The sequence below is a fragment of the Callithrix jacchus genome, chromosome 9, assembly GCF_049354715.1.
Source record: "Callithrix jacchus isolate 240 chromosome 9, calJac240_pri, whole genome shotgun sequence".
Taxonomy (NCBI): Eukaryota; Metazoa; Chordata; class Mammalia; order Primates; family Cebidae; genus Callithrix; species Callithrix jacchus.
Window position 1 is genome coordinate 136044466 of NC_133510.1, and position 27073 is coordinate 136071538.

The 27073-nt window shown below is 49.9% G+C and overlaps 1 protein-coding gene across 28 annotated transcripts in view; it reads right to left on the bottom strand.

Annotated features, from left to right (window-relative positions):
* The window catches only part of CHFR (checkpoint with forkhead and ring finger domains), a 40243-nt gene that overhangs the window by 3247 nt on the left and 9923 nt on the right, over positions 1 to 27073 (bottom strand). For 3 of the 28 annotated variants that reach the window (XM_054239163.2, XM_035258288.3, XM_035258291.3), the window contains 13 exons: positions 22544 to 22653; positions 21018 to 21077; positions 20207 to 20416; positions 14551 to 14718; positions 11621 to 11780; positions 9886 to 10040; positions 9605 to 9767; positions 8214 to 8356; positions 6798 to 6917; positions 3725 to 3808; positions 3168 to 3238; positions 2258 to 2345; positions 543 to 650 (listed from right to left, as the gene is read on the bottom strand). In XM_054239163.2, coding sequence (XP_054095138.1) covers positions 543 to 650; positions 2258 to 2345; positions 3168 to 3238; positions 3725 to 3808; positions 6798 to 6917; positions 8214 to 8356; positions 9605 to 9767; positions 9886 to 10040; positions 11621 to 11780; positions 14551 to 14718; positions 20207 to 20416; positions 21018 to 21077; positions 22544 to 22653 — 1640 coding nt within the window. Of the gene's footprint in view, positions 1 to 542; positions 651 to 2257; positions 2346 to 3167; positions 3341 to 3565; positions 3809 to 6797; positions 6918 to 8213; positions 8357 to 9604; positions 9768 to 9885; positions 10041 to 11620; positions 11781 to 14550; positions 14719 to 20206; positions 20417 to 21017; positions 21078 to 22543; positions 22654 to 27073 lie in introns of all 28 variants that reach the window. The other 25 variants (XM_035258290.3, XM_078337839.1, XM_054239160.2 and 22 more) reach the window with 20 other exon arrangements.

The following is a 27073-nucleotide window of genomic DNA, read 5'->3' on the forward strand; positions in this document are numbered from 1 at the left end:
GATGTCTTTATGTATCTCTGTTTTACAAACCCACATTACACTCATGAGTAATCGCAAACAGACCTATGGCTTAAGACAACCAAGGCCCTGCGTGGCCTGCCTGTCCTGCGGGCTCTGGACTGAGGCCAACTTCTGCTGAGAACACAGAGGAAAGGGCAAACTGGGTGTCTGTTAAGAAGAGAGTGCAGGCAGGGCATGGGGGCTCACACCTGTAATCCCAGCACTTTGGGAGGCCAAGGCAGGTGGATCTCCTAAGGTCAGGAGTTAAGAGACCAGCGTGGCCAACATGGTGAAACCCCGTCTCTACTAAAGATACAAAAAATTAGCCAAGCATGATAGCGGGTGTCTGTAATCCCAGCTACTTGGGGGGCCGAGGCAGGAAAATTGTTGGAACCCACGAGGCGGAGGTTGCAGTGCGTCGAGATTGCGCCATTGAACTCCAGCCTTGGCAACAAGAGTGAAACTCTTGTTTCAAAAAAAAAAATTTTAAAAGCGAGTAAAGAAGCCAATCCAGACAGAACTAGAGACATAGGGGTCCTCACCTGGCAATTCGGAAGCAGGAATGTTCTGCCGATACTGATAGGTCAGCTCGCGGAAGCTGCGCAGGCCACAGCAGTAACACAGCACGGTGTTCCCAGTGACTCTGTAATCTGGAAGGAAACAGCCTCATGCAGACAGAGCCAGCTACCCAGCAACCACCTCCTTCTAACAGCAGAACACACATGGACTTCACAGCAGGGGGAAACGAATGCGCTGATCGTGAATGGGGCAGAGAAAACAGGCTAAACATCCGGAAAGCAAGAACAAAGCCAATCTCAACACAAAACAATCCCACGTGGATACAGCATTTATTTATTTATTTATTTTGAGAGCACGTCTTGCTCTGTCACCCAGGCTGGAGTGCAGTGGCACAATCTTGGCTCACTGCAACCTCCACCTACTGGGTTCAAGGAAGTCTCCTGAGTAGCTGGGACTACTGGCGTTAGCCACCATGCCCAGCTAATTTTTATATTTTTTAGTAGAGATGGTAAGGCCTGCCTCGGCCTCCCAAAATGCTGGGATTACAGGCGTGAGCCACCACACCCAGCCCCACATGGATATAAATTTAAGTATTAAAACTCCCCAAAAATTACTAGGAAGAAAATGAGAAAATTAGCTATTTCTAAGTATGTCTTGAAAATCAAATTGCACATAGGAAAGGATCTGTACACTTGACTACCTATAATTTTAACATTAAAATGAAAATAAACACAACAAAAGTGAACTACTACTACAGTAGAAACATATTTGCAACAGAAATGAAAATGGGCTATACCCTTTATTAACGAAGACACCAGTCGGGTGCAATGGCTCACACCTATAATCCCAGCACTTTGGGAAGCAGAGGAAGGCCGATCACTTGAGGTTGGCAGTTTGAGACCAGCCTGGGCAACATGGTGAAACCCCATCTCTACTAAAAGAATAAATAAAAGAAAAATTGGGCCAGGCATGGTGGTTCACACCTGTAATCCCAGCGCTTTGGGAGGCTAAGGTGGGTGGATCACTTGAGGTTGGCAGTTTGAGACCAGCCTGGCCAACATGGTGAAATCCCATCTCTATAAAAAATACAAAAAATTAGGCTGGGCATGGTGGCGCACGCCTGTAATCCCAGCACTTTGGGGGCTGAGGCAGGTGGATCACCTGACGCCAGTTTGAGACCAGCCTGACCAACATGGAGAAATCCTGTCTCTACTAAGAATAGAAAATTAGCCGGGCATGGTGGTGATGCCTGTAATCCCAGCTACTCAGGAGGCTGAGGCAGGAGAATCACCTGAACCCGGGAGGTGGAGGTTGCAGTGAGCCGAGATTGCGCCACTGCACTCCAGCCAGGACAACAAGAGCGAAACCGTCTCAAAAAATTAAATAAATAAATACAAAAAATTAGCCAGGCATGGTGGCATATGCCTCTAATCCCAGCTACTCGGGAGGCGAAGGCAGGAGAATCTCTTGAACCCAGGAGGTGGAGGTTGCAGTGAGCTGAGATCATGCCATTGCACTCTAGCCTGGGCAAGAATGAAACTCCGTCTCAAAAACAAACAAAAACAAAAAACAAAATCAGGATCTTTCTCCTGTTTCTTCCAGGGCGGGTGAAGGTCGATTGTGACTGGGAGAGCGGATGGGGAGCACGGTCCAGGTCTGCCAGGGTCTACTGCTTTCCAGGGCAGGGGCAGCCCTGAAAACTGACATGCACCTTAGAGCAGGAGGTGAGGGAACTCACCAGACAGCAGAAACACTCCGCGCTGGAGAGCCACAAGGCTCTCGGTCAACATGTTTTTCCATGTCAAACCCCTGGTTGCCAGGTAATTCTGTGACACGAAGAAAAAAACAGAATAAGAAACATTCGTTTAGGGGAAGAAACACTGACATGACGAGTGAGAGAACATTTCCGAAAACGCCCCTGAAGGTGTGGAAAGCCGTAGCCCAGCCCCTCACGAGTGGCACGTTCAGACGGCCGCACATTCACACCCCGCGGCACGAGGAGTCTTGTCCAAGAGCCTCCTCCAAGTCCCAGAAGGAAGGCTAGCTTTGAACCTTGAGTACAGGAGTTCCCAGATTCTCTCAGAAGTTCTGCTGAGACCTTCACAGCCCAGGGTGTGACTGAGACACTAAAGCCTGGCCACAGGGCCCACAGCCCCATGACAGGCCCAGTCTGTTTGACAAGAAAAGCTGAGTACTTGGCATCTGATCTCTGTGCCCTTCAAAAACACAGAGCTGTGTAGCTCCTTTTGTGGGCATCAAAGCAGAGTATAGGGCTGGGTGGGCAGGCCTGCCAGCTGTGTCTGTGCCCAGCATCAGGCCCCACCATTGTGTGTGCTGTCAGCAAGGTGCTTGGCAAGAGGGCAGACGCGCATGTCCAACATATAAATCCTAGAAGCCAAGATCGCTTCCTAGACACGGGGAGGCAAGTGGCCGGACAAGGAAGGGACCAGAGAAAAGGCCCTGGTTCTGCCAAAGGGCACTTTCAAGAAAAGTAGCTCCTACGGATTCACGGCAGGAGGCACAAAAAGGAAAGACCCAGTTTTGGAATACGGGAAAAACAGATAAACACCATGGAATGCAGAGAACTAGCCGGCTGCACTAGTGAGAAAAGGCTGCTCCCGGCTCCCCAGCCCACAGCAAGTCGGTACCTTCAAGATGTCTGACTCGTAGCTGTTGTTGTTCAGCACCCCGTCCAGACACTTGTCACCCAGGTTGAGCTCTGCCGAGATGAAGGGGCAAGGTTATCTGTTTATAAAGATGTCGCAGGAAAGCACTGTCTGCCCGACACTGAGGATAAACACATTTCTTTTCATTACAGATTCTAGAAGGAATAAGAAGTTCAATGATAAAACTCAATTTTAAACAGAGGACAAGTAGAAATGCTTTCCATTCCACTCCCTCCTTAAAAAGACCAGCTCTCCAAGTCTCCCCAGCACCTGGTCTGATACCCTGACATCAGAACCCTGCAGCAAGGATTCCATCTGGGAGTATTTCCCCTAACCCTTCTGTTAATGCTTGATTTTGAGCTAACATGAATTTGACACACCTCTGCAGTTCAGCAGGAAAGGGTCAACATTTGGTGACCAACAGTGGCCTCCCCTCTCTACACAGCAGGCTATGGATGCCACGATCACCTGCCCTCAAGTGGTTCACCAAGAGAACATGCAAAGGTCAAAGCAACTCGGGCCTGAAGAGCCAGTATTACCACAGAATGGGGCCAGGCAGCCGAAGCAGCCGGTCCGGGTGCAGCCCCAGTACAGGTGACAGAAAGGCTGCAGGCAGACCGCACCTGTGGAGAGAGGACACCAGTCAGGCGCGCCCAGCTCTGCAGCCCATCTCCAACACAATTTGCCAGTGCCAGGCTCAGGAGCTCAATTCCCTTTGGAATCATTGTTCAGGAGGAGTCTCCATGGAACTCAGGGACAGGGGACACATCCCAGCTAACATCACCCAGGTTGTGACTAAACTATGAGGATGAAGAGTTATGACCCTGAAAAAAGGCCAGGCTCGTATTTTTTAGAGATGGAGTCTCACTCTGTGGCCCAGGCTGGAACACAGTGGCACAATCACAGCTCACTGCAGCCTTGACCTCCTGGGCTCAAGTGATCCAGCGCCCTCAGCCTCTTGAGTAGCTAGGACTACAGGTGCACACCACCATGCCCAGCTAATTTTTTATTTCTCCCTAGAGATAGGGTCTCATTATATTGCTCAGGATGATCTCAAACTCCTGGCCTCAAGTGATCCTCCCACCTCAGCCTCTCCCACCAGCTGCATATGCACATGTTTATGTGACTTTTTTTTTTTGAGACGCTCTGTCCAAGTGCAGTGGTGCAATCTTGGCTCATTGCAACCTCTAACTCCCAGGTTCAAGCGATTCTCCTGCCTCAGCCTCCCAAGAAGCTTGGATTATAGGCACCCACCATCGCGACCGGCTAAATGTTGCATTTTTAGTAGAGACGGGTCTCACCATGTTGGCTGGGCTAGTCGCAAACTCTTGACCTCAGGAGATCTGCCCACCTTGGCCTCTCAAAGCCCTGGAATGACAGGAGTGAGCCACTGTGCCCAGCCTAAATGGCTGTTTTCTACTGGAGTATTTTTCTATGTTACTAGCTTGGTTTGTAGACTTTTTTTTTTTCCCACCAACTGTGCATATGCAGTTGGTGGCAAGCATGTTGCATGTTCAGAGCTAGAAGGAAACCCATCAAAGCCGTGTTAGGGTGGTGTAGCAGGTGAGAGTTTTTCTTTTGTGCTTTTCACTACTTTCCTGGGATGAGCATGTGTTTTCACTGTAAGAAACAATATGGGTCTGAGGCCGGGTGCGGTGTCTCATGCCCGTAATCCCAGCACTTTGAGAGGCTGGAGTACAGTGGCGTGACTGCGGCTCACTGCAACCTCTGCCTCCCAGATTCAAGCAATTCTCCTGCCTCAGCCTTCCCAGTGGCTGGGACTACAGGTGTGTGCCATCATGCCCGGCTAATGCTTTGTATCTTTAGTAGAGAAGGAGTTTCACTGTGTTAGCCAGGATGGTCTCGATATCCTGACCTCATGATCCACCCGCCTTGGCCTCCCAAAGGACATTATTTTTAATTCTTTCATATTCTACAGAATGGAAATTCCTAAAATACAGTATTAAGTAAACCCTAGCTAAAATTCTCACAGGGTTGAGTACTTAAGTCTTTTAACGCCTACCCTCACTTCACAAACGTATCTGTATATGAAGCGCTCTCTATGAAGTTAGAGTCAAGAGTGAGGATTACCGAGGAAAAGCCGGCCTGATGCCATCTGCTGACCACCTGTGTGTGAGGCACAGGGCGAGGTGTTCTCTGAGGGTTCCCGCCTCCCCTCCCATGTGCAGTGGGCACTCCCATCAACAGTGGGCAGTGTCTGCCGTGGACCACCCCCAAGGCAGTGACTGCCTGGGTCAGCGGCTGCGTCCCACGGCGGCACGTCACAATGTGATGCAGCAGCCACACCCCGAGGATGCGGGCCAGGCCCCACCCCTGCACGTTCAGTCAGGGCACAGCCTCCAGAAGTAACCCATTTGGTTTCCTGAGTGCCCAGAACATTTTTAAGCCATTCCAGAGAGAACCAGTGCCGTGGCCCTGTGTGCTGCTCAACAGGGCAAGGGCTGTCTTCACTTAACACTGTCACAAATAAGACAGTGCTCTGACAAATAAGGAAGTCATAAAGAAAAAAGGCAGAGGACATAAACAGACATTTCTGCAGGAATAACTTAAAACTGCCATTAAATAAAGGAAAGCTGTTTTTAACATAAGCACGCACACACACACAAACACACCCTACACACACCACACACACACCACACACACACAACACACACACACCAAACACACAACACACACACAAATACACACCACACACACACCCCACACCCACACACCACATACACCACACCCAACACACACAAACACACACCACACACAACACACACACACAACACACACACACCACACACACACCACACACACAAACACACCACACACAACACACCACACACACCACACAACACACACACCCCACACACACACACCCCACACAACACACACAAACACACCACACACACCACACCACACAACACACACAAACACACACCACACAACACATACACACAACACACAACACACACACACACAACACACACACACACTTTAAAAAAATTTTTGGAAACAGGGTCTCCATCTGTCACCCAGGCTGGAGTGCAACAGCAGGATCTTCGCTCACTGCAACCTCCTTCTCCCAGACCCAAGCCATCCTCTGGCGACAGTCTCCCGAGTAGTTGGGATTACAGGTGCACACCACATCTGGCCAGTTTTTGTACTTTTTGTAGAGATGGGGTTTCACCAGGTTGCCCAGGCTGGTCTGAAACTCCTGGACACAGAAGATCTGCCTACCTTGGCCTCCCAAAGTAGGTGAGATTACAGGCGTTAGGCACTGTGCCTGGCCAGAATTATATATTAAAGCATCAAAATTCATCTAGGAAGAGTGACACATCATAAAGCAACCATGGTGCTGGCCAGGGCACAGACCCAGGCCGAGCCCCCGCTGGATGCAGACGCAGCCTGTGAAGGGGCGGTGTTATCAGCAGGTGGGAAACGATGGATTATTCAATATGGTGATGTGGGGATGACTGATCATACAGATGGAAAAGGAGAAACTGCATCCTTACTTCACAGGTTACCTTACAGCCAACACCACTTTAAAACCTGAGCCCCAGGGGCCAGATGGGAGTGTCTGCGTGCGGTGGCGCAGGCACTCACACTGCTGAGGGGCGACACTCGGGTCCTGCTCGCGCTCCGCTCTCCGGTCGGGCATGGGCTGGAAGCAGCAGGTGCACAAGGCATGGCTTCCTTGCAGAGGGCACACGTAATCCTGAACTGCTGAAGCACACACACGTTCAGCCGGAGCACATGGGATCCAGGGCAGAAAAACAGCAGGTTAGAGACGTACATCTAAAGAGGCCACCAGGAAGCACACACGAGGAGAGGTGGACCTGAGACAGCCAGGGAAGATGCAGACCTCTCTCTGAAACCGCTAGGGGACTTTCTGCCACTCACACTAGGGGCATTCAAACAGATTAACAATAACCAAAAATGATCTTTGGAGGAAGAATTCAAAGATCTGTTGAAGGTTTTCTATTATTTCCTACAGAGAGGACAGGCCCATGGAGCATATGACCTAGAACAAAACAAGCTGTGTACTCAACTTCTGCTCAGGTGAGAGAACAGCTATCTCCTTCAAATAAACAAGGACAGGCAAGGTGCACAAGACCAGTTGACGTGGCAGCAGGAAGCCTGAGCTCGCCCCGCCAAGCTCCCTGCACCCTCACCATCCACACAGGAAAGACCACAGGGAGGTCACCACAGCGGCCAGCAGGATGGCAATTTCACTGCCCAGGTTCACTGAGGAATCCAGGACCTCAGAAAGAGGTGCTGGTCCTGCCACAAAAACAAAGGAATTTGTCCAGTGACCCAGACAGAGCTACTGAGTGGCAGAGGCAAACCCAGGCTGGCAGATGGGCATCCACACCAAGGCCAAGCACTGCTTTGTGCACTCAATCCACAGGTTCTACAAGAAGCCACTGAGAACGGCAGCACAAGGACGTGGCTCTACATCAATCCCAGGCCAGTGGCCTCCTGATGTGCTCAGACCACCCGTGGCCAGGAAGCCAGGACCCTTGAGGGCCATCTTCACCTTCTATGTGTACTAGAGTGAGCAGGGTGGAGAAGTGCAGCCTTCACACCCCATGCCCGGCTCTCCTCTAACTTCCTTGATGGCACCTGTGGCCCCTTGTTGGAAATAGGCACCTAACGGGAAAGCGTTTAGCATCAAGGCAACTCTAGAGATGCAGGGCGACTTGTGGTGACAATACCACAGCTGCTGGGGAGAAGCCCACCTCTTACTTGAGGGACAGATATATGCAGTCATCACTGGGTCTGGCAAACCCACTGGGGGACATCAGCTGCTCTATGCATGGCTAGGAAGAAACCAAATATTAAGGTCGGGGCTGTTAATTCCCAGCAGTCCTCAGGAGGGGCCATGAATGAAGTTACTCCTCTGATTTCCAAGCCCCAAATCAGTCACGAAAAGCAACGAATTAACACAGGGAGACCTCTGAGGCCAGGGCCCAAAGGGGGCGAGGGGTGCAGAGAGGAGACAGGCAGAGTGAGGCTCACCTGTCATGAGGCTGGCGGATGTGGAGGGTGTGTCCCCGAGGGCCTGTGGAGCCCCTGGCTCGCCCTCGGGTGCTGGGCAGCGGGGAGGCTGCGCCGCCTGCCTTCTGTACTCAGGACACTGCCGGCACACGACGTACGGCTGGCTGCAAGGAAGCACACGCTGAGCTGCATGCAGGCCCCCAGCCTCTTTCAGGCAGGGCTGGTGCAGCACGGTCTGCAGCTGTCACACCTCAGCTCCACCCTCACTCAGCTGCTTGGTATGAGGGGAAGGGCTGGGCCCCCTTCCTGCCCAGCACCCCACTGCTGGAGGATGGGACCAGGAGTTGAAGGGCAAGGACGTGCTGCTCTGCGTATCCAGCTTAGCTCCCACGCTTTGGAATGCCATCCCCAGGGCCACTCAGTCCCCACTGACGTGTGCTCCCAGAAGACAATGCCAGCACAGGGCTCAGGCCAGCACGTGCAAGGCACACCCCATGCTCCTCGAGACACCACCTACTCTCCGGTGACAGGAGCACAGTGCACAAGGTCCAGGGGCCCCACATCAGGCGCCTGCACAGCCCCAAATCACTTATCTTTCTATGCTTCCCTTGTACTTCCAAAAACTAGTAGAGAAAAATGTAAACTACAAAAAAAGAACTTCCCTGTAATCCCAGCACTTTGGGAGGCCAAGGTGGGCAGATCATGAGGTCAAGAGATTGAGACCATCCTGGCCAACATGGTGAAACCTTGTCTCTACTAAAAAATACAAAGGTTAGCTGGGCATGGGGGTGTGCACCTGTAGTCCTAGCTACTCGGGAGGCCGAGGCAGGAGAATTACTTGAACCCAGGAGGCAGAGGTTGCAGTGAGCTGAGATCGCACCACTGCACTCCAGCCTGGCTACTGGCGACAGAGCAAGACTCTGTTTAAAAAAAAAAAAAAAAAAAAAAAGAGACTACCTATTTATCCTACTAAACAGGCAAAAAAACTCCATCGTGGTGCAGACCTTGTAGAGTGCATTATACACGCCCTTTCTGATCGGTGTCTGGAGAACAAACTTATCAAATGTCTATCAAGGTGAATTCCCAGTCACACCCCGTGACTTGACTGCTTCACATCTAAACATTTGTCTTCATGCCATCACCGGACATGTGCACAAGTATGGATGTAAGAAATGCACAGCAGCCTGTTTGCACAACAGTGCAAATGCCCATTGCAATCACCTGTGGCTGACGCTCTGTTAGCTGCCAGCCTAAGTATTCACCAGTCCTTGCCACACCTCTCAGGCCTTTGCTGCTAAGGGGCAGAACTAGAACTCAGAACCCATGTGGTCCACCCGGTAGCACGCTCTCAGCCATGGTGCTGATGTTCCTCCAGCTGCCACACTCTGCTCTGAGCCAGGGGCATGATTTACCTAATGTCTGAGGACTCACTGTCAACGTCCGACAGCTCCAGCAGGTCCTCTGAACTCCCGTCTTCATCGGAGAAAGACCGCCTGACTTTGGGCTGCAGCATGTCTTGAGTGATTTTATTCCTGGCATCCATACTTTGCACATCTTCTTCACTGCGACTCTTGTCTAGAATTGAAAGAACACAGCACCATTCACCGGCAGTGAGACACACCAGGCAGACACAGCCCACACTGCGTGCCCAGTGACACAGAAGGAGAGGTCTGGGTAAACCACCCTCACTTGCCTGGGTGCTGGATAAGGTACGCTTCCACGAGGTTGTTGAGGATGTGGTTTTTACAGATCCGCTCCACGGGACAGCGGCAGGTGGGGCACAGGGATGAGCGCTCCATCCAACCAGAGTAGCAAGCCGCACAGAACGTGTGCATGCAGGGCTGCAAACTGAAACCGCGAGAGGGAGCCATGTTCACACAGAGCCGCACACACGCAACCATCACTCTTGGGCCAAGGTCTGCAGCAGCCCTACCACACAAGGGCCTGCAGGGTCCAGCCATCATTCAGCCTAAAACCCTTTAGCTTAGTCTTTGTTAATGAGAAGAAATCAGAGACCACAAGCCCTGTGTTTTCAGGAGGAACGGAGGTGAGTACCTTATGACTTCAGGAACACAAACAACAGAGACACCAAGTGTTTCTAGCCTGGGAGTCGGAAGCTTCTCACTCTTAAGTTCCCATGGAAAAGCAAGGAGGCCCTTCCTCAGCTGCTCCTGCGTTCATTCCATGCTTAAATACACTTTCCTAGCTAAAAAACATTTAAAATGTGCATAGTTCCTTTCTTTTTTTTTTTTGAGACGGAGTTTCGCTCTTGTTACCCAGGCTGGAGTGCAATGGCGCAATCTCAGCTCACCGCAACCTCCGCCTCCTGGGTTCAGGCAATTCTCCTGCCTCTGCCTCCTGAGTAGTTGGGATTACAGGCATGCGCCACCATGCCCAGCTAATTTGTTTGTATTTTTAGTAGAGACGGGGTTTCACCATGTTGACCAGGATGGTCTCGATCTCTTGACCTCATGATACACCTGCCTCAGCCTCCCAGAGTGCTGGGATTACAAGCGTGAGCCACCGCGCCCGGCCAGTTCCTTTCATCTATCTGCAGTGTTCACTGGGTCACATACGACTCACACTCCCGAAACCTTGTGGGGTCTACAGCCTCCGGCTCTGAGTTCCAGGTTTCCTCCTTGATGGTGCCACAAGTAAAATGAAAATGGTGGCCAAGCACAGTGGCTCATGCCTGTAATCCCTGCAATTTGAGAGGCTGAGGCAGGAGAATAAGTTGAGGTCAGGAGTTCAAGACCAGCCTGGGCAACATAGCAAAACCCTGTCTACACAAAAAATACAAAATTAGCCATGTGGCTGGGTGCGATGGCTCATACCTGTAATCCCAGCACTCTGAGAGGCTCAGGTAGGCGGATCATCTGAGGTCAGGAGTTCAAGACCCGCCTGGCCAACATGGCAAAACCGTGTCTCTACTAAAAAATATTAAAAAATTAGCTGGGCGTGGTGGCACATGTCTGTAGTCCAGCTGCTCAGGAGGCTGAAGCAGGAGAATCGTCTGAACCTGGGAGGCACAGGTTGCAGTGAGACAAGATTGCACCACTGCACTACAGCCTGGTGACAGAGTAAGACTCCGTCTCAAAAAAAAAACCAGAATAATAAATAAAAACGACAAAATCAGAACATTAAAAAAAAATCAGCCAGGCATAGTGGTGGGCACCTGTAGTCCCAGCTGCTCAGGAGGCTGAGGTGAGAGAACCACTTGGGCCAAGGAAGGAGAGGTTGCAGTGAGCTGAGATGGCACCACTGCACTCTTACCTGGGTGACAGAGCCAGGCCTTGTCTAAAAAGAAAAATACAATAGTAACCTCAGCAGATTCTATGGCAAACAGGACCCGGAGGCTGGTTTCATGCCCACCCCCCTCCCCACACCAGATGAGGAAACTGCAGCGCCAAGGGTGAACGCAGCCGCACCTCACGCAGTCATGCAGCAGGTCCTGGCAGATGATGCATGTCAGCGTCTCCTCCATCTTGTCTGGCTTCCCAGCCGCAGCTCTGACGTCGTCGTGGACAGTTTGGGTGTTTCTACACGGCTGTGCAACCAACACCTCTAGGTTCAGGTCGAGGTCCCCAGCTGCAAGGGAACGGGATGTGTTCTGACTCTCGTAAACAAGGAGGGAACACATGTAGTATTTTCAGTTTACAAACATCTTCACCTGCAGACACAGAAAGTCTCCAGGCCTCAGTTGTCCAGAACCAGAAGCAGAAAACACACAGGCCTTGCCTTATATTTGTATTTCTAACGGGTATTTTTCACCAGGCATCATGGCTTACACCTGTAATCTCAGCACTTTGGGAGGCTGAGGCAGGCAGATCAACTTCAGGTCAGCAGTTTGACACCAGCCTGGCCGACATGGTGAAATCCTGTCTCTACCAAAAATACAGAAGTTAGCTGGAAATAACTTGAACCTGGGAGGTGGAGGTTGCAGTTAGCTCAGATTGTGCCACTGTACTCCAGCCTGGGCAACAGAGTAAGACTCTGTCTCCAAAATAATAATAATAAAAATAAATAAATAGAGTATTTTTAAGAAGGTCCAAAATAAATCTCCTATTCCAGTAGGTTTAAGTTTTGTATTAGAGGAATGGTTCATAACATTAAAAAAGAAATTCAGGCTGGGTGCGGTGGCTCAAGCTTGTAATCCCCAGCACTTTGGGAGGCCGAGGTGGGTGGATCACGAGGTCAAGAGATCGGGACCATCCTGGTCAACATGCTTAAACCCCGTCTCTACTAAAAATACAAAAAACTAGCTGGGCGTGGCGGTGCGTGCCTGTAATCCAGCTATTCAGGAGGCTGAGGCAGGAGAATTGCCTGAACCCAGGAGGTGGAGGTTGCAGTGAGATCACGCCATTGCACTCCAGCCTGGGTAACAAAAGCGAAACTCCGTCTCAAAATAAAAACAAAAACAAAAAAGAGTTGAAGGCCAGCTGTCAGTGTGTATGATGTCATTTTCTTTAAACACAAACTGTAACTCACGTACACAGAGGAAAGTGCTAAGACTGAAGATGTCACCAGCTCAAAATTTTTTTCTTCTAATGTGTTTTTATTTTTCTACAATGCTCAGATGTTGGTAATCATTAGTTAATTTTTATTTTTAAAGAAACCGCACAGAATTTAAAAAGCCAAATATTTAGAAGAAGCCAGGTGCAGAGGCTTACACCTATAATTCCAGCACTTTCGGAAGTTGAAGCGGGCAGGTCGCTTGAGCCCAGGAGTTCAAGACCAGCTTGGGCAATATAGTGAAACCCCATCTCTACAAAAAATACCAAAAAAAAAAAAAAAAATTGGCCGGGTGTGGTGGTGCTCACCTGTGGTCCCACCTACTAGGGAGTCCACGGTGGGAAGACTGTCTGAGTCCAGGAGGTGGAGGTTGCAGTGAGCCAAGACTGCACCACTGCACTCTAGCCTGAGTGACAAAGCAAGACCCTGTCTCTTTAAAAGTGTACACATATTCAGAAGAGAACAAAGGGAGTCACCCTCTGCCTCAGCTTCTCCGCACCCTATCTCCCTCATCTGAGGAAAACTACTTTCATGTCTGTGAGCTGTTTCTTCTGGTATTTACCTCTGTGTTTCTAAGTCATAATGATACATATTAATTTATCAATTTTAGGCATCATCCCTGACACCTATTAAAGTCAGGCAAAACTCTACCTGAGTCTCCCCTGCCAACATTCCTGAACACAACTGTTAGTTTATTACGTTATATTTATATTAGCATGCTATGTAAGTATCCGCTGCTGAGCCAAGGAATGTGCTAGATTACGTTGTGTGACTTGCAGTTTTTCATGTTTGCTAGAACTAAAATTTCCTCACTCCTGTGCTTATTTTTCCTATGTAACTGTTGCTGATTCTTTCCACACCTTGCCCATGCCAATCGACTCAACCTGTCAGAGAACGGGATTTCTTTCCCTGGGGATCCTCCGGGAGCCTTTCTGCCAGTGCCCTGGCCTGTGGGCTGCTCTCAGACTGTGCACAGCCAGCCTTCTACCACAACATTCCCAAACCTTTTCTAATAACCTTTTAACTCTGGCTTTCAAAGTGCAGACTTCTCTCTAAATCATCTTCAGTGTGAAGATTTAAGTTACATTTTTAGAAATTATTGTCCTACTAGGACAGAGGGCTTTCTCTTTTGATTTTTTTTTTTTTTTTTTTGAGACAGAGTTTCACTCTTGTTGCCCAGGCTGGAGTGCAGTGGCAGGATCTCAGCTCACTGCAACCTCGCCTCCTGGGTACAAGCAATTCTCCTGCCTCAGCCTCCTTACTAGCTGGGATTAGGTACCCACCATCAGGCCCAGCTAATTTTTGCATTTTTAGTAGAGACAGGGTTTCACCATGTTGGCCAGGCTAGTCTCAAACTCCTGACCTCAGGTGATTCACCATCCTTGGCCTCCCAAAGTGCTGGAATTAACAGGTGTAAGCCACAGCACCCAGCTTGATTTTTACTTTTAGAGACCAAGTCTTGCTCTGTTGCCCAGGCTGGTCTCGAACACCTGACCTCAAGTTATTCTCTTGCCTTGGCCTCCCAGTGTTAGGATTACAGGTATGAGCTAGTGCACCTGGCCAGGATGGAGGACTTTCAGATTAATTCTTCAATTCAGAATGGACTATTTCCAGACCAAGAGAACAGTCTGTAGTAAACCACAGTTCTATGGGGATTATGCAAACAGCAAAAAACAGGACCAGATTTTCATTCAGAAAATGTCGGAGGTGTTACAGGCATTAGCCTGAGGCAGGGTCCACGTACCCCTGCAGGAAGTAAGGCTTCACAGCACAGAGCATGGCAGCAGCCCCTGAACGCCCCAGGAGATCACGAGAGGGCAAAGGACCCACAGAACCAGACTCTGACCTCCTTTCATTTTCTTTCTCATGGGCTCCACATCCTCCTGATCCTGGGGTTCCAATGAAGAAGATGACACGGCCTTTCTGTCTGGGAGAGCTGAGGCAAAGCTGGAGACTTCATCACTTGTCACGGAAGGACCACCTCCTTTAGGGAAGTTGCCAACGCCCTCAGACCCTGTGAGAGGAATGAAACGAGACAGTACTGACCCGTCCACCTCAGGAGAGAACCACACCTGTAAGATGTCACTGACTGAACAGTGCAGCTGGCAACCTGAGATGCCACAGTTTACGGATGACAAGTGGCTTGCCAGGAGTGTGTGCTCACTGAACCAACACCTTCACTGTACCTGTGCCCATCTCTGTGTGTGGTGGAGCTGGGGGCAAGCAGCACACCGGCAGAGAAACAAATGCAGAGGCCTGTGACCAGGCTTAGCCCTTGAGCGCTGAGTCCTAACGTAGGACAAATCCACACACCGGTGGCCAGATGATGCACACCCTATTGTAAACAATGTGAAAATAGAGGTCTGGGGGCTTGGCTCCCTGCCTATAGGTGGCTCATGCCTATAATCCCAGCACTTAGGGAGGCCAAGGTGGGGCAGATCACCTGAGGTCAGGAGTTTGTGACCTCCTGACACACATGGAGAAACCCTGTCTCTACTAAAAAAAAAAAAATTAGCCAGGTGGTGGCACATGCCTGTAACAACAGCTACTGGAGAGGCTGAGGCAGGAGAATTGCTTGAACCTACCAGGTGGAGGTTGCAGTGAGCTGAGATAGCGCCACTGCACTCCAGCCTGGGCCACAAGAGGGAAGCTCTGTCTTCAAAAAAAAAAAGTCTGTAATCCCAGCACTTTGGAGGCCAAGGCGAGTGGATGTCCTGAGGTCACGAGTTTGAGACCAGCCTGGCCAATATGGTGAAACCTTGTTTCCTTTTTTTTTTTTTCAGATTAATTCTTCAATTCAGAATGGACTATTTCCAGTTTCACTGTTGTTACCCAGACTGGAGTGCAATGGCAAGATCTCAGCTCACCGCAACCTCCGCCTTCTGGGTTCAAGCAATTCTCCCGCCTCAGCCTCCCGAGTAGCTGGGACTACAGGCGCGCACCACCATGCCCAGCTAATTTTTTTGTATTTTTAGTAGAAACGGGGTTTCACCTTGTTGACCAGGATGGTCTCGATCTCTTGACCTCGTGATACACCCGCCTCGACCTCCCAAAGTGCTGGGATTATAGGCGTGAGCCACCGCACCCGGCCGTGAAACCCTGTTTCTACAAAAAATAAAAAAATTAGCCAGGCATGGTGGCAGGTGCCTGTAATCCCAGCTACTTGGGAGGGTGAGGCAGGAGAACTGCTTGAACTTGGGAGGCAGAGGTTTGCAAGGAGCCAAGATTGCGCCACTGTACTCCAGCCTGGACAACAAGGGCAAAACTCCTTCTCTAAAAATAAAAATAAAAAATAGAGGTCTGAGGCTGGGCATAGGGCTCACGCCTGTAATCCCAGTACTTTGGGAGGCTGAGGTGGGCAGATCACTTGATCCCAGGAGTTTGAGACCAGCCTGGGCAACACAGCAAGACCCCATCTCTACAAAAAATGCAAAACAAAAAACTTAACAGGGTGTGACAGTGAGAGTTTATGGTCCCAGCTACTCAGGAGGCTAAGGTGGGAGGATCACTTGAGCCCAGGAGGTCAGGGCTACAGTGAGCTAGGATCACACCACTCCCAACCTGGGCAACAGAGCAAGACCTCATTAAAAAAAATAAATAAATAAATAAACAACCAAACCCATATATGTATGTGTCTGTGTAAAGCACAGACACAGACAATTCAGTGGAGAGATGCATGGTACTGTGTGTGAACTATTTTGTAAGAGGTATGATAACAGGAAGGAGACAGAGCAGTGACCTGTAGGGAAAGCTCTATCTCCAGGAGCAAGAAGCCAGAGTTGTAACGACTAGAACGACCTTGGCAGAAAAACAGGCAAACTTTCTAATCACCTTTTTTTTTTGAGACAGGGTCTCACTCTTCACCTGGACTGGAGCACAATGGCAAGAGCTCCACTGACTGCAACCTCCACCTCCCGGGCTAAAGCGGTCCTCCCACCTCTGCCTCCCAAGTAGCTGAAACTACAGGTGTGCACCATCATGCCTGGCTAAATTTTTTTTGTATTTTTGGTGGAGACAGGGTCTTGCCACGTTACCCAGGCTGGTCGCAAACTCCTGAACTCAAATAATCCAACCACCTAGGCCCCCCAAAGTGCTGGGATTACAAGTGTGAGTAACCTATACCTTACTAAGGATCTAGTTTATAATACTGTAGCATAATATGTATCTAGCTTACAGTATTCAAGCATGTTATTATTTGAAAAAACAAACTGGCTTATAACAGCTGAAAGAAAACAGAATAGTTTGGGGAACAAATCATCTCATATACCAACAGTAGGAAAGAGGCAGCCTGTGGGCTGGCTCCCAGGTGGCACCCACTCAGGCCATGATCGCCAGCACCCTGTGCTCAGCTGGGCATCTCATCCTCGGAATGAAGGGGATGACAATGGCGCTTCTGTGGCAGTAACTAACATGGTGAGGAGCACCATCTTATCACTTACAAAACGCACCTAGCACACTGTCTTACATTTAGTGGCTCCTCAGTAAGCAGTAACTATAATTGTTTTGTTAGTATGCATACACTTAGGCATACAGATAGAAGAATTCTTATTTATTATTATTATTATTATTTCATTATTTTATTTTTTTGAGACGGAGTTTTGCTCATTACCCAGGCTGGAGTGCAATGGCGCCATCTCAGCTCACCGCAACCTCCGCTTCCTGGGTTCAGGCAATTCTCCTGCCTCAGCCTCCTGAGTAGCTGGGATTACAGGCGTGTGCCACCATGCCCAGCTAATTTTTTGTATTTTTAGTAGAGACAGGGTTTCACCATGTTGACCAGGATGGTCTTGTTCTCTTGACCTTGTGATCCACCCGCCTCGGCCTCCCAAAGTGCTGGGATTACATATTTTTTATTATTTTATTTTATTTTTTTGGTGGGGAGACAGAGTCTTGCGCTGTCGCCCAGGCTAGAGTGCAGTAGCACCATCGTGGCTCACTGCAACCTCCGCCTCCTGGGTTCAAGCGATTCTCTTGCCTTAGCCTCTCAAGCAGCTGGGAATACAGGAAGGCAACTGCCAACCATGCCCAGCTAATTTTGGTATTTTTAGTAAAGATGGGATTTCACTGTATTGGCCAGGCTGGTCTCGAACTCCTGACCCCGTGATCCTCCAACCTCGGCCTCCCAAAGTGCTGGGATTACAAGCGTGAGCCATCATGCCCAGTCTCTCTCTTTTTTTTTTTTGAAACAGGGTCTCACTCTGTCATCCAGGCTGAAGTGCCGTGGCAAGCCCTCGGCTCACTGCAACCCCTGCCCCCTAGTGTCAGGTGATCCTCCTGCCACAGCCTCCCGAGTAGCTGAGACTACAGGCACCCGCCACCACACCTGGCTTATTTTTGCATTTTTAGTAGAGACAACAAGGTTTCACCACGTTGGCTAGGCTCGTCTGAAACTCCTGACTTCCAAGTGATTTGCGTGCCTTGGCCTCCCAAAGTGCTGAGATTATAGGTCTTGTTTCTTTTTTTGAGGTAAGTTCTGCCTTTGTCTCCAAGGCTGGAGTGCAGTGGTGCAATCTCAGCTCACTGCAACCTCCACCTCCCAGGCTCAAGCAATCCTCCCTCCTCAGCCTTCCAAGTAGCTGGGATTACAGGCACACGCCACCATGGCCAGCTGATTTTTTTATTTTTTGTAGAGACAGAGTTTCACCATGTTGCCAAGGCTGGTCTCAAACTCCTGGGCTCAAGGGATCTGCCCATCTCAGCCTCCCAAAGTGCCGGGATTACAGGTGTGCACCACTCTGCCCAGCACTGGAACATTTTCATCTTGAAGTGTTATTTTCTTCCACTCACACATTTAAGGTTACGATGTTAAAACAAAACTAAATTAAAGAGGCTTTGAGAAGTTGGGGTTGTGTTTAGAGTCTACAGGAGACAGGCCAGTAGGAAATGTTTGTCACGGATTTGGTCTAAGCAGCTCCTCTTATCTCCAGAAGTAACGGGTAAAAACTACACAGCACTCACTCTCCACAGTCTTGTCTGCAACTTAGTTTCCCTAATTAGCACCTGAGAAGCCCTCCCAGGTGTGTCCTGAATTCACATCCGAATGTTACAAAACATGTGAATGTTACTCTTCAGAGGTTGGGGGTGTCTTGTCAGAGTGCGGCGGCACGCTTTTAGAACACTCTGCTGTTGGTGACCAGCCTGGCCAACATGGTGAAACCCCATCTTTACTAAAAATACAAAAATTAGCCGGGTGTGGTGTCGGGCGCCTATGATCCCAGCTACTCAGGAGGCTGATGCATGAGAATCACTTGAACCCAGGAGGCAGAGCTGCAGTGAGCTGAGATTGCGCCACTGCACTCCAGCCTGGGCAACAGAGTGTGACTCTGTCTCAAAAAAAAAAAAAGGCCAGACACAGTGGCTCACAGCTGTAATGCCAGCACTTTAGGAAGCCAAGGTGTGTGGATCATAAGGTCAGGAGTTCAAGACCAGCCTGGCCAATATGGTGAAACCCCGTCTCTACTAAAAATAGAAAGATTAGCTGAGCATGGTGGCAAGTGCCTGTAGTCCCAGCTATTCGGGAGGCTGAGGCGGGAGAATTGCTTGAACCGGTGAGGAGGAGGTTGCAGTGAGCCAAGATCACACCACCACACTCTAGCCTGGGTGACAGAGCAAGACTCCATCTCAAAAAAATAAAAATACAAAAATAAAATAAAGTTTAAAAAAATTATATGTATAGGGCAACCCAATTTAAGGAAAACATATGTCCACATATTCCACAGAACACCTACATGAAAACATTCCCGTCACACTGCACCCAGATGGAATTCTTCTCAATTACCAGGGAGGAGGTAAAAGAGTTCATGCTATAAGAAACAGCATCTGTAAAACTAGTTTTAAATACACCCTCTTTGGCCAGGTGCGGTGGCTCACGCCTGTAATCCCAGGCCTTTGGGAGGCCGAGGTGGGCGGATCACCTGAGATCAGGAGCTCGAGACCAGCCTGACCAATGTGGAGAAACCCCACCTCTAAAAAGTAAAAATAAAAATAAATAAATACACCCTCTTCTGGATAAACTCTGAAAACATCATGCTAAGTGAAAGAGCCCAGTCACAAAGAACCATGCTGGATTCCATGTCCCTGAAATGTCCGGAACAGACAAATCTCAAGACCAAAAGCACATGCAGCTGCCAGGGGTTGGGGGAAGGGGATGGGGGTGACTGCTGGTGGGCACCAGTTTCCTCTGGTGCTAGGAAAATGGTGATGGTCCCACAACCTTGTGATGTACTAAAATCCACTAAAATGTATGCTTTATCTGGATGCCTTTGATGGTACATAAATTATAATCTCAATGAAACTGTAAAACACACCATGGTACTGGAGTCCCTAACCTTCACTTCTCTTAGGGATGGAACAACACTGTCAATATTGACTACCACGAAATCTTACTACTGAGAACCTCATGCCAGTCCTCGGTCGTTTATCTGTCTCTGCAACAACACAGTAAAGAGTAGTGAACAAAAGCTATGCAACCAGCACGAAGACCTCATGAGATGGAACCTCACCGCAACTGGAGGAATGCTCTCGCCCTGCAGGAGGCGGCTCCATGGAAGAGGCAGAGGCTGTGGGGAAGAGGTCTGATGTCGATGTTGATGGCTGTGGTTCCTCAAAGCACACCTGAGCGGCAGGTGACGCCGGTGGGACCCGGGGATCGGCCCCTCGCCCTGCACCTGAGGTATCTTTGGTCCCATGGAACACATTTTCCTTATTAGCTTCTGTAATCCAAAAGGAGCAGAAGAAGAACACATCCAGGGCTCAGGCAGACACTCTAGGGACTGAAACGCTCTTAAGAATTCAACAGCCCCAGAGGGGCATGGTGGCTCACGCCTGTAATCCCAGCACTTTGGGAGGCGAAGGCAGGCAGATCCCAAGGGCAGAAGATCGAGACCATCTTGGCTAACATAGTGAAACCCCGTCTATACTAAAAATACAAAATATTAACCAGGTGTGGTGGCACACACCTGTAATCCCAGCTACTCGGGAGGCTGAGGCAGGAGAATCGCTTGAACCTAGGAGGTGGAGGTTGCAGTGAGCTGAGATTGCGCCACTGCACTCCAGCCTGGGTGACAGAGCGAGACTCCAACTCAAAAAAAAAAAAAAAAGGATACAAAAAATTAACCGGGTGTAGTGCTGCACGCTTGTAATCCCAGCTACTTGGGAAGCTGAAGGAGGAGAATCGCTTGAACCCGGGAGGTGGAGCTGAGATTGCGCCACTGCACTCCAGCCTGAGCAACAAGAGGGAAACTCTGTCTCAAAATAAAAAAGAATGCGGCAGCCGCTAATATGCATCTGTTTCTTTGCTATAATCCTACTTACCAAAGGATTCTTGTGTCATGCCTTGCTTTTCATTTAAAGATTCATAGAGATATGCCACGTCTAAAAGAAAAGTAATCAAGTCAGGGAAGTGATAGCCCCTGCTCGAAGTGAGAACTCAAATGTTTCTGTTCCCCCCAGTCATTTGTTTTGTTGATTATTTTGACTCATCAGCTAGTAACAAATTCATCCAAACCAGGTATCTGAAACATCTTTACAACACAAAAGAAATAAGCCTCGGGGAAAAATGACATCAGGAGGCAGACTAAGGTGAAGAATCTATGCCTCACTTATAATTTCACACCACAAAAAGGAGCAGATACAAGATCCTTCTGTGCGGCAAGGGGATGGTTAAGGTTATGCTGAAGATGCCTAAGACATATTGCTCCATTCTTCCTCACCATTGTGGTCTTTAAGTATTTCAGGAGTGGCTGGGTACAGTGGCTCACGTCTGTGATCCCAACACTTTGGGAGGCCGAGGCAGGCGGATCCAGGAGTTTGAGATCAGCCTGGCCAACAGAGTGAAACACCATCTCTACCAAAAACACAAAAATTAGCTGGGCGTGGTGGCGGACGCCTGTAGTCCCAACTACTCAGGAGGCTGAGGCAGGAGAATCGCTTTAACCCAGGAGGCAGAGGTTGCAGTGAGCCAAGATTGCGCCACTGCACTCCCGCCTGGGCAAGAGTGAGACTCTGTCTCAAAAAAAGTTAAAAAGGCCAGGCACAGTGGCTCACACTTGTAATCCCAGCACTTTGGGAGGCCAAGGTGGGCGGATCACGAGGTAAAGAGATCAAGACCATCCTGGCCAACATGGTGAAACCCCATCTCTACTGAAAATACAAAAATTAGTTGGGGGTGGTGGCACATGCCTGTGGTCCCAGCTGCGTGGGAGGCCAAGGCAGGAGAATCACTTGAACCCAGGAGGCAGAGGTTGCAGTGAGCTGAGCTTATGCCACTGCACTCCAGCCTGGCGACAGAACAAGACTCCGTCTAAAAAAAAAAAAATTAAATAAATAAATATTTCAGGGTGACCTTTGAAGGACTCCCATAACTTTCCTTATCCTATACCACCTCCAAAAAACAAAAACACAGACACCTGGAGCTGAGAAAGTCTTACTGGAATCCAGTCTAACCTCCGGTATTTCTCATAAGGTCTCCAAAAACAGGACCATCAATGGCCTCCAGACCCCTGGTCCTAGGTTTTACTCCCCATAACTCAAGTTCCTCTCCTGTATAACCTAACCCAACTCCACTAGTTCCTCCTTGGCTGCCAATTTGAGATCTGCTGCTCATGGCCATAGCGGTATTCCTGAGGAATGGCTGGGACTCAGGTTGCAAAGTCAGCACTCCCATTCCTCAGCAGGTACTACTCACGTCGGGAACCTACATGACCAGTGAACGGAATGTTGCCAGGAGGAACGTTCCTACGGGACGGATCTGCTGCACAGACTCTCTGAAGATGCCTCCCAGCCTCAGCAGAGCGCACTCCCGAGCGGGTCTGACCCCAGCAAGCCCTCCCCTCTCTTACTGTGTTCTGGCTCATTCTTCCTGTACACCAAGTAGATGACATCCCCAGTCCGTAGAGGGCAAGTCTGCTTCTTAACAACCTTCAGCTTGTTAATCACTGTTCCATTGGTGCTGAAAAAAAGCAAAAACACAATTTATCCTACTTAAAATAACTTGGAGTTACAAGATTTTTTTTCTAGCACCATTAGCAAAGAGGCTCAATATGACTGTTCTGGAAATCCTCGTAGGAACGGCATGGGTATTTAACGATGCATGCACGCACGCATGCACTCTCACCAATCTCTTGAGAAATGGCTTGCCCACTTCTCCCTGACTGACAGCCTAACCAGCAGCCACACCTCCTCACGCGCTTGGCACCTGTGCTGCTGCAGGGCCGGGTTCTCTCCCATGTGCCTCCTGCTGAACTCTGAGGCCTCGTCCTGCAGTATGGTGCTTCCACCTCCAGCCTCCCTGAGTTGGACCTGTGCTATCCACAGTTCCATTCCCTGGGGACATCATGACCCCAGAGCTCATGCCTCAAACAAGTACTGATCCCTTTCCAAGAGACTGGCTCTGGGCATCAGAGTAAGTCCTGGGCCATTAGCTGCAACACGTAGCCCTGTGCTCAGAACCTGTGCTCTGGTTGTCAAGCCCCTCGAGGCGATCTGTCTGGGGAAAGGCCAATGCAGATGCTGCTGACCCCAGGACAGACAGGAGGAGACCAAGTCGATGGGGCAGGAAGTGCCTCCTGGGGACTTCTGAACAGAGACCTGACAGAAAATCAGGCACTGGCTGGGTGGTGAAGGTCCAAGAGCACAGCATACTGACACAAAACCACAACCGAGCAAACCGACCCACTTCAGTCAAAACACACAGCCTCAGCTCTGCAGCTTAACTCTTGAGGCCCCAGCAGTGGACAGAATTCACATCTGAGTGGCCACTACAGTTTGCTGAGGTACGAGAGTGGCAAACGAGTTCTGCAAACAGATGGTAAACAGTGTAGGTTTTGTGGTCACCTGGTCACCAGTCACCACTGCTGCTACTCAGCTCTGCCACCTGTAGCAGGAAAGCAAACGCAGACAGTGAGCAAATGAACTGCCATGGCCATCTCCCCGTAAAATCTTCAAAACCGGGCAGTGGCTGTGTGTGCCCGAGTTCTGCCATTGCAATGCAAAGCTGACCCTGGAAGACGCAGGTTTGAGCTGTGCAGCACTTATATACGGGCTTTTTTCAACTGGAGGGACGCGAAACCCACACATCTGCTGGAACGACTTTCTGTATCCTCGTGTTCCACAGGGCTGGCTACAGGGCGTGAGTGCACACGGGTCTGGGTGCATGCAGGAGTGCAGGAGCCAATCCCCCGGGATGCCAAGGGGTGACTGCAGTCATCACTCATCCTCACGCTCTTTCCAAACCAACAGCTGCTTATTTCACTTCTCTCAATGACTCCTCACTGCCCTCAGGCTAAAGCCCAAGCTCCCTCTGCTGCTCACCACGCACTCTGACCACATGGCCCCTGCTCACACTTGGGGGTCCCCATACATGTGTTTCTTCTGCCTGAGCATCCACCCCTAAGCCCACCTCTGCTGAGGAACGTAGCACCTCTGGAAGCTGGAAAAGGCAGAGAACAAATTCTCCCCTGAAACCTCAAGAAGAAACCAGCCCTGTACAGAGCTTGATTTTAGCCCCATCAGATCCACGTTGGACTTTGGACCTTCCTAACTCTAGTAAGAAATAAATTTGTGTTTTTTAAATCCACTAAGTTTGTGGCAAGTTGTTACAATAGCCACAGGAAACTAGCACCCCCATACAGTCAGCCCATGGAGGCTAAGCCCTGGTACAGGTGGGACGGCTCAGGACCAGCTTCCAGCCCAGGAAAGCCAGGCCCTGGTACAGGTGTAATGGCCCAGGACCAGCACCCAGCATGGGGAAGCCAGGCCCTGGTACAGGTGGAACGACCCAGGACCAGCACCCAGAACAGGGAAGCCAGGCCCAGGTACAGGCGGGACGACCCAGGACCAGCACCCAGCACAGGGAAGCCAGGCCCTGGTACAGGCGGGACGACCCAGGACCAGCACCCAGCACAGGGAAGCCAGGCCCTGGTACAGGCGGGACGACCCAGGACCAGCACCCAGCACAGGGAAGCCAGGCCCTGGTACAGGCGGGACGACCCAGGACCAGCACCCAGCACAGGGAAGCCAGGCCCAGGTACAGGTGGGACGACCCAGGACCAGCACCCAGCACAGGGAAGCCAGGCCCAGGTACAGGTGGGACGACCCAGGACCAGCACCCAGCACAGGGAAGCCAGGCCCAGGTACAGGTGGGACGACCCAGGACCAGCACCCAGCACAGGGAAGCCAGGCCCAGGTACAGGTGGGACGACCCAGGACCAGCACTCTGCCTTCGCCATTGTGCTGAGAAATACAGAACTTGGTCTGACACCTACTAGACTAGGAAAAGGAGCATCAGTTCTCCCTAAAAAAAACCTACTTCCTAATCTTCTATCCCTGAAACTATCAGTTGCCTAAGAATCTCATAAAGCCTAATCTTTATCAACTAAAAAACATCCTGCAGTGAGAAAAGCACACTCTCAACATACTGCTAGAAGACCACCTGCCACTTATAGCAGATTTAAATTAGGCACGTTCTGACAGGGTGCAGGAGCTCACACCTGTAATCCCAGCACTTTGGGAGGCCAAGGTGGGTGGATCACCTGAAGCCAGGAGTTCAAGTCCAGCCTGGCCAACTTGGTAAAACCCCATCTCTACTAAAAAAAATATATATATACAAAAATTAGGTAAGCGTGGTGTCATGTGCCTGTGATCCCAGCTACTTGGGAGGCTGAGACAGGAGAATCACTCAAACCCAGATGGCAGAGGTTGCAATGAGCGAAAATCATGCCACAGAGTGAGACTTCGTCTCAAAAAAAAAAAAAAAAAAAAAGGCCAGGTGCGGTAGCTCACATATGTAATCCCAGCACTTCAGGAGACCAAAGCAGGTGGTTCACGAGGTCAAGAGCTCAAGACCATCCTACCCAACATGGTGAAACCCCATCCCTACTAAAAATACAAAAATCAGCTGGGTATGGTAGCGTATGCCCGTAGTCCTAGCTACTCAGGAGGCTAAGGCAAGAGAATCGCTTGAACCTGGGAGATGGAGGTTGCAGCGAGCTGAGATTGCGCCACTGCGCTCCAGCCTGGGCCACAAGAACAAAACACTGTCTCAAAAAAAAAAAAACAAAAAACTACAACCGCCAGGCGCAGTGGCTCTCACCCATAATCCCACACTCTGGGAGGCTGAGGCGGGTGGATCACCTGAGGTCAGCAGTTCAAGACCAGCCTGGCCAAGATGGCAAAACCCCATCTCTACTAAACATATGAAAATTAGCCAGGTATGGTGGTAGGCACCTGTAATCCCAGCTACTCGGGAGGCTGAGGCAGGGAGAATCGCTTCGAGGTTGCGGTAAGCCAAGATTATTACCCTGCACTCCAGCCTGGATGACAAGAGCAAGATTCCATCTCAAAAATGAATAGACACATTCTAACACAGGCTTCCCTTCCAAGAAAACAGACATGAAGGCAGAGTTTGGGAAAGAGTCACTGCAGTGTTATTTATAAGAAAAGTCAGGGTCGGGCGCGGTGTTTCAAGCCTGTAATCCCAGCACTTTGGGAGGCCGAGGCAGGTGAATCACGAGGTTAAGAGATCGAGACCATCCTGGTCAACATGGTGAAACCCCGTCTCTACTAAAAATACAAAAAATAAGCTGGGTGTGGTGGCGCGTGCCTGTAATCCCAGCTACTCAGGAGGCTGAGGCAGGAGAATTGCCTGAACCCAGGAGGCAGAGGTTGCGGTGAGCCGAGATCGCACCATTGCACTCCGACCTGGGTAAGAGCGAAACTCCGTCTCAAAAAAAAAAAGTCAAAACAATAACTGGGCGCGGTGGCTCACGCCTGTAATCCCAGCACTTTGGGAGGCTGAGGTGGATGGACCACCTGAATTTGGGAGTTCAAGACCACCCTGACCAACATGGAGAAACCCCATCTCTTAAAAGTAAAAAATAAAAAAAGTCAAAACAATAAATACCCACCAACAAGGGAAGTGACAAACTATCATAAAACAATGAGAAACAGTGACATATGAAGCGCTACATAAAACACTAAGCAAAAAAAGCTGGCCAGATGCGGTGGTTCACGCCTGTAATCCCAGCACTTTGGAAGACCAAGGCAGGTGGATCACCTGAAGTCAGGAGTTCAAGACCAGCATGGCCAACATGGTGAAAGCCCTCTCTACTAAAAGTACAAAAAAACTAACCAGGAACAGTGGTGCATGCCTGTAATCCCAGCTACATGGGAGGCTGAGGGGGGAGAATCGCTGGAACCTGGGAGGCAGAGGCTGCAGTGAGCTGAGATTGCGCCACTGCATTCCAGCCTGGGCAAAAAAAAAAAAAAAAAAAAAAGAAAAACGCTGACACCACAACAGTATGTGCAGTGTAATCTCATTTATGTGAAATAAATCTACCTACACATGCATTTTTTTTTTTTGAGAGTCTTGC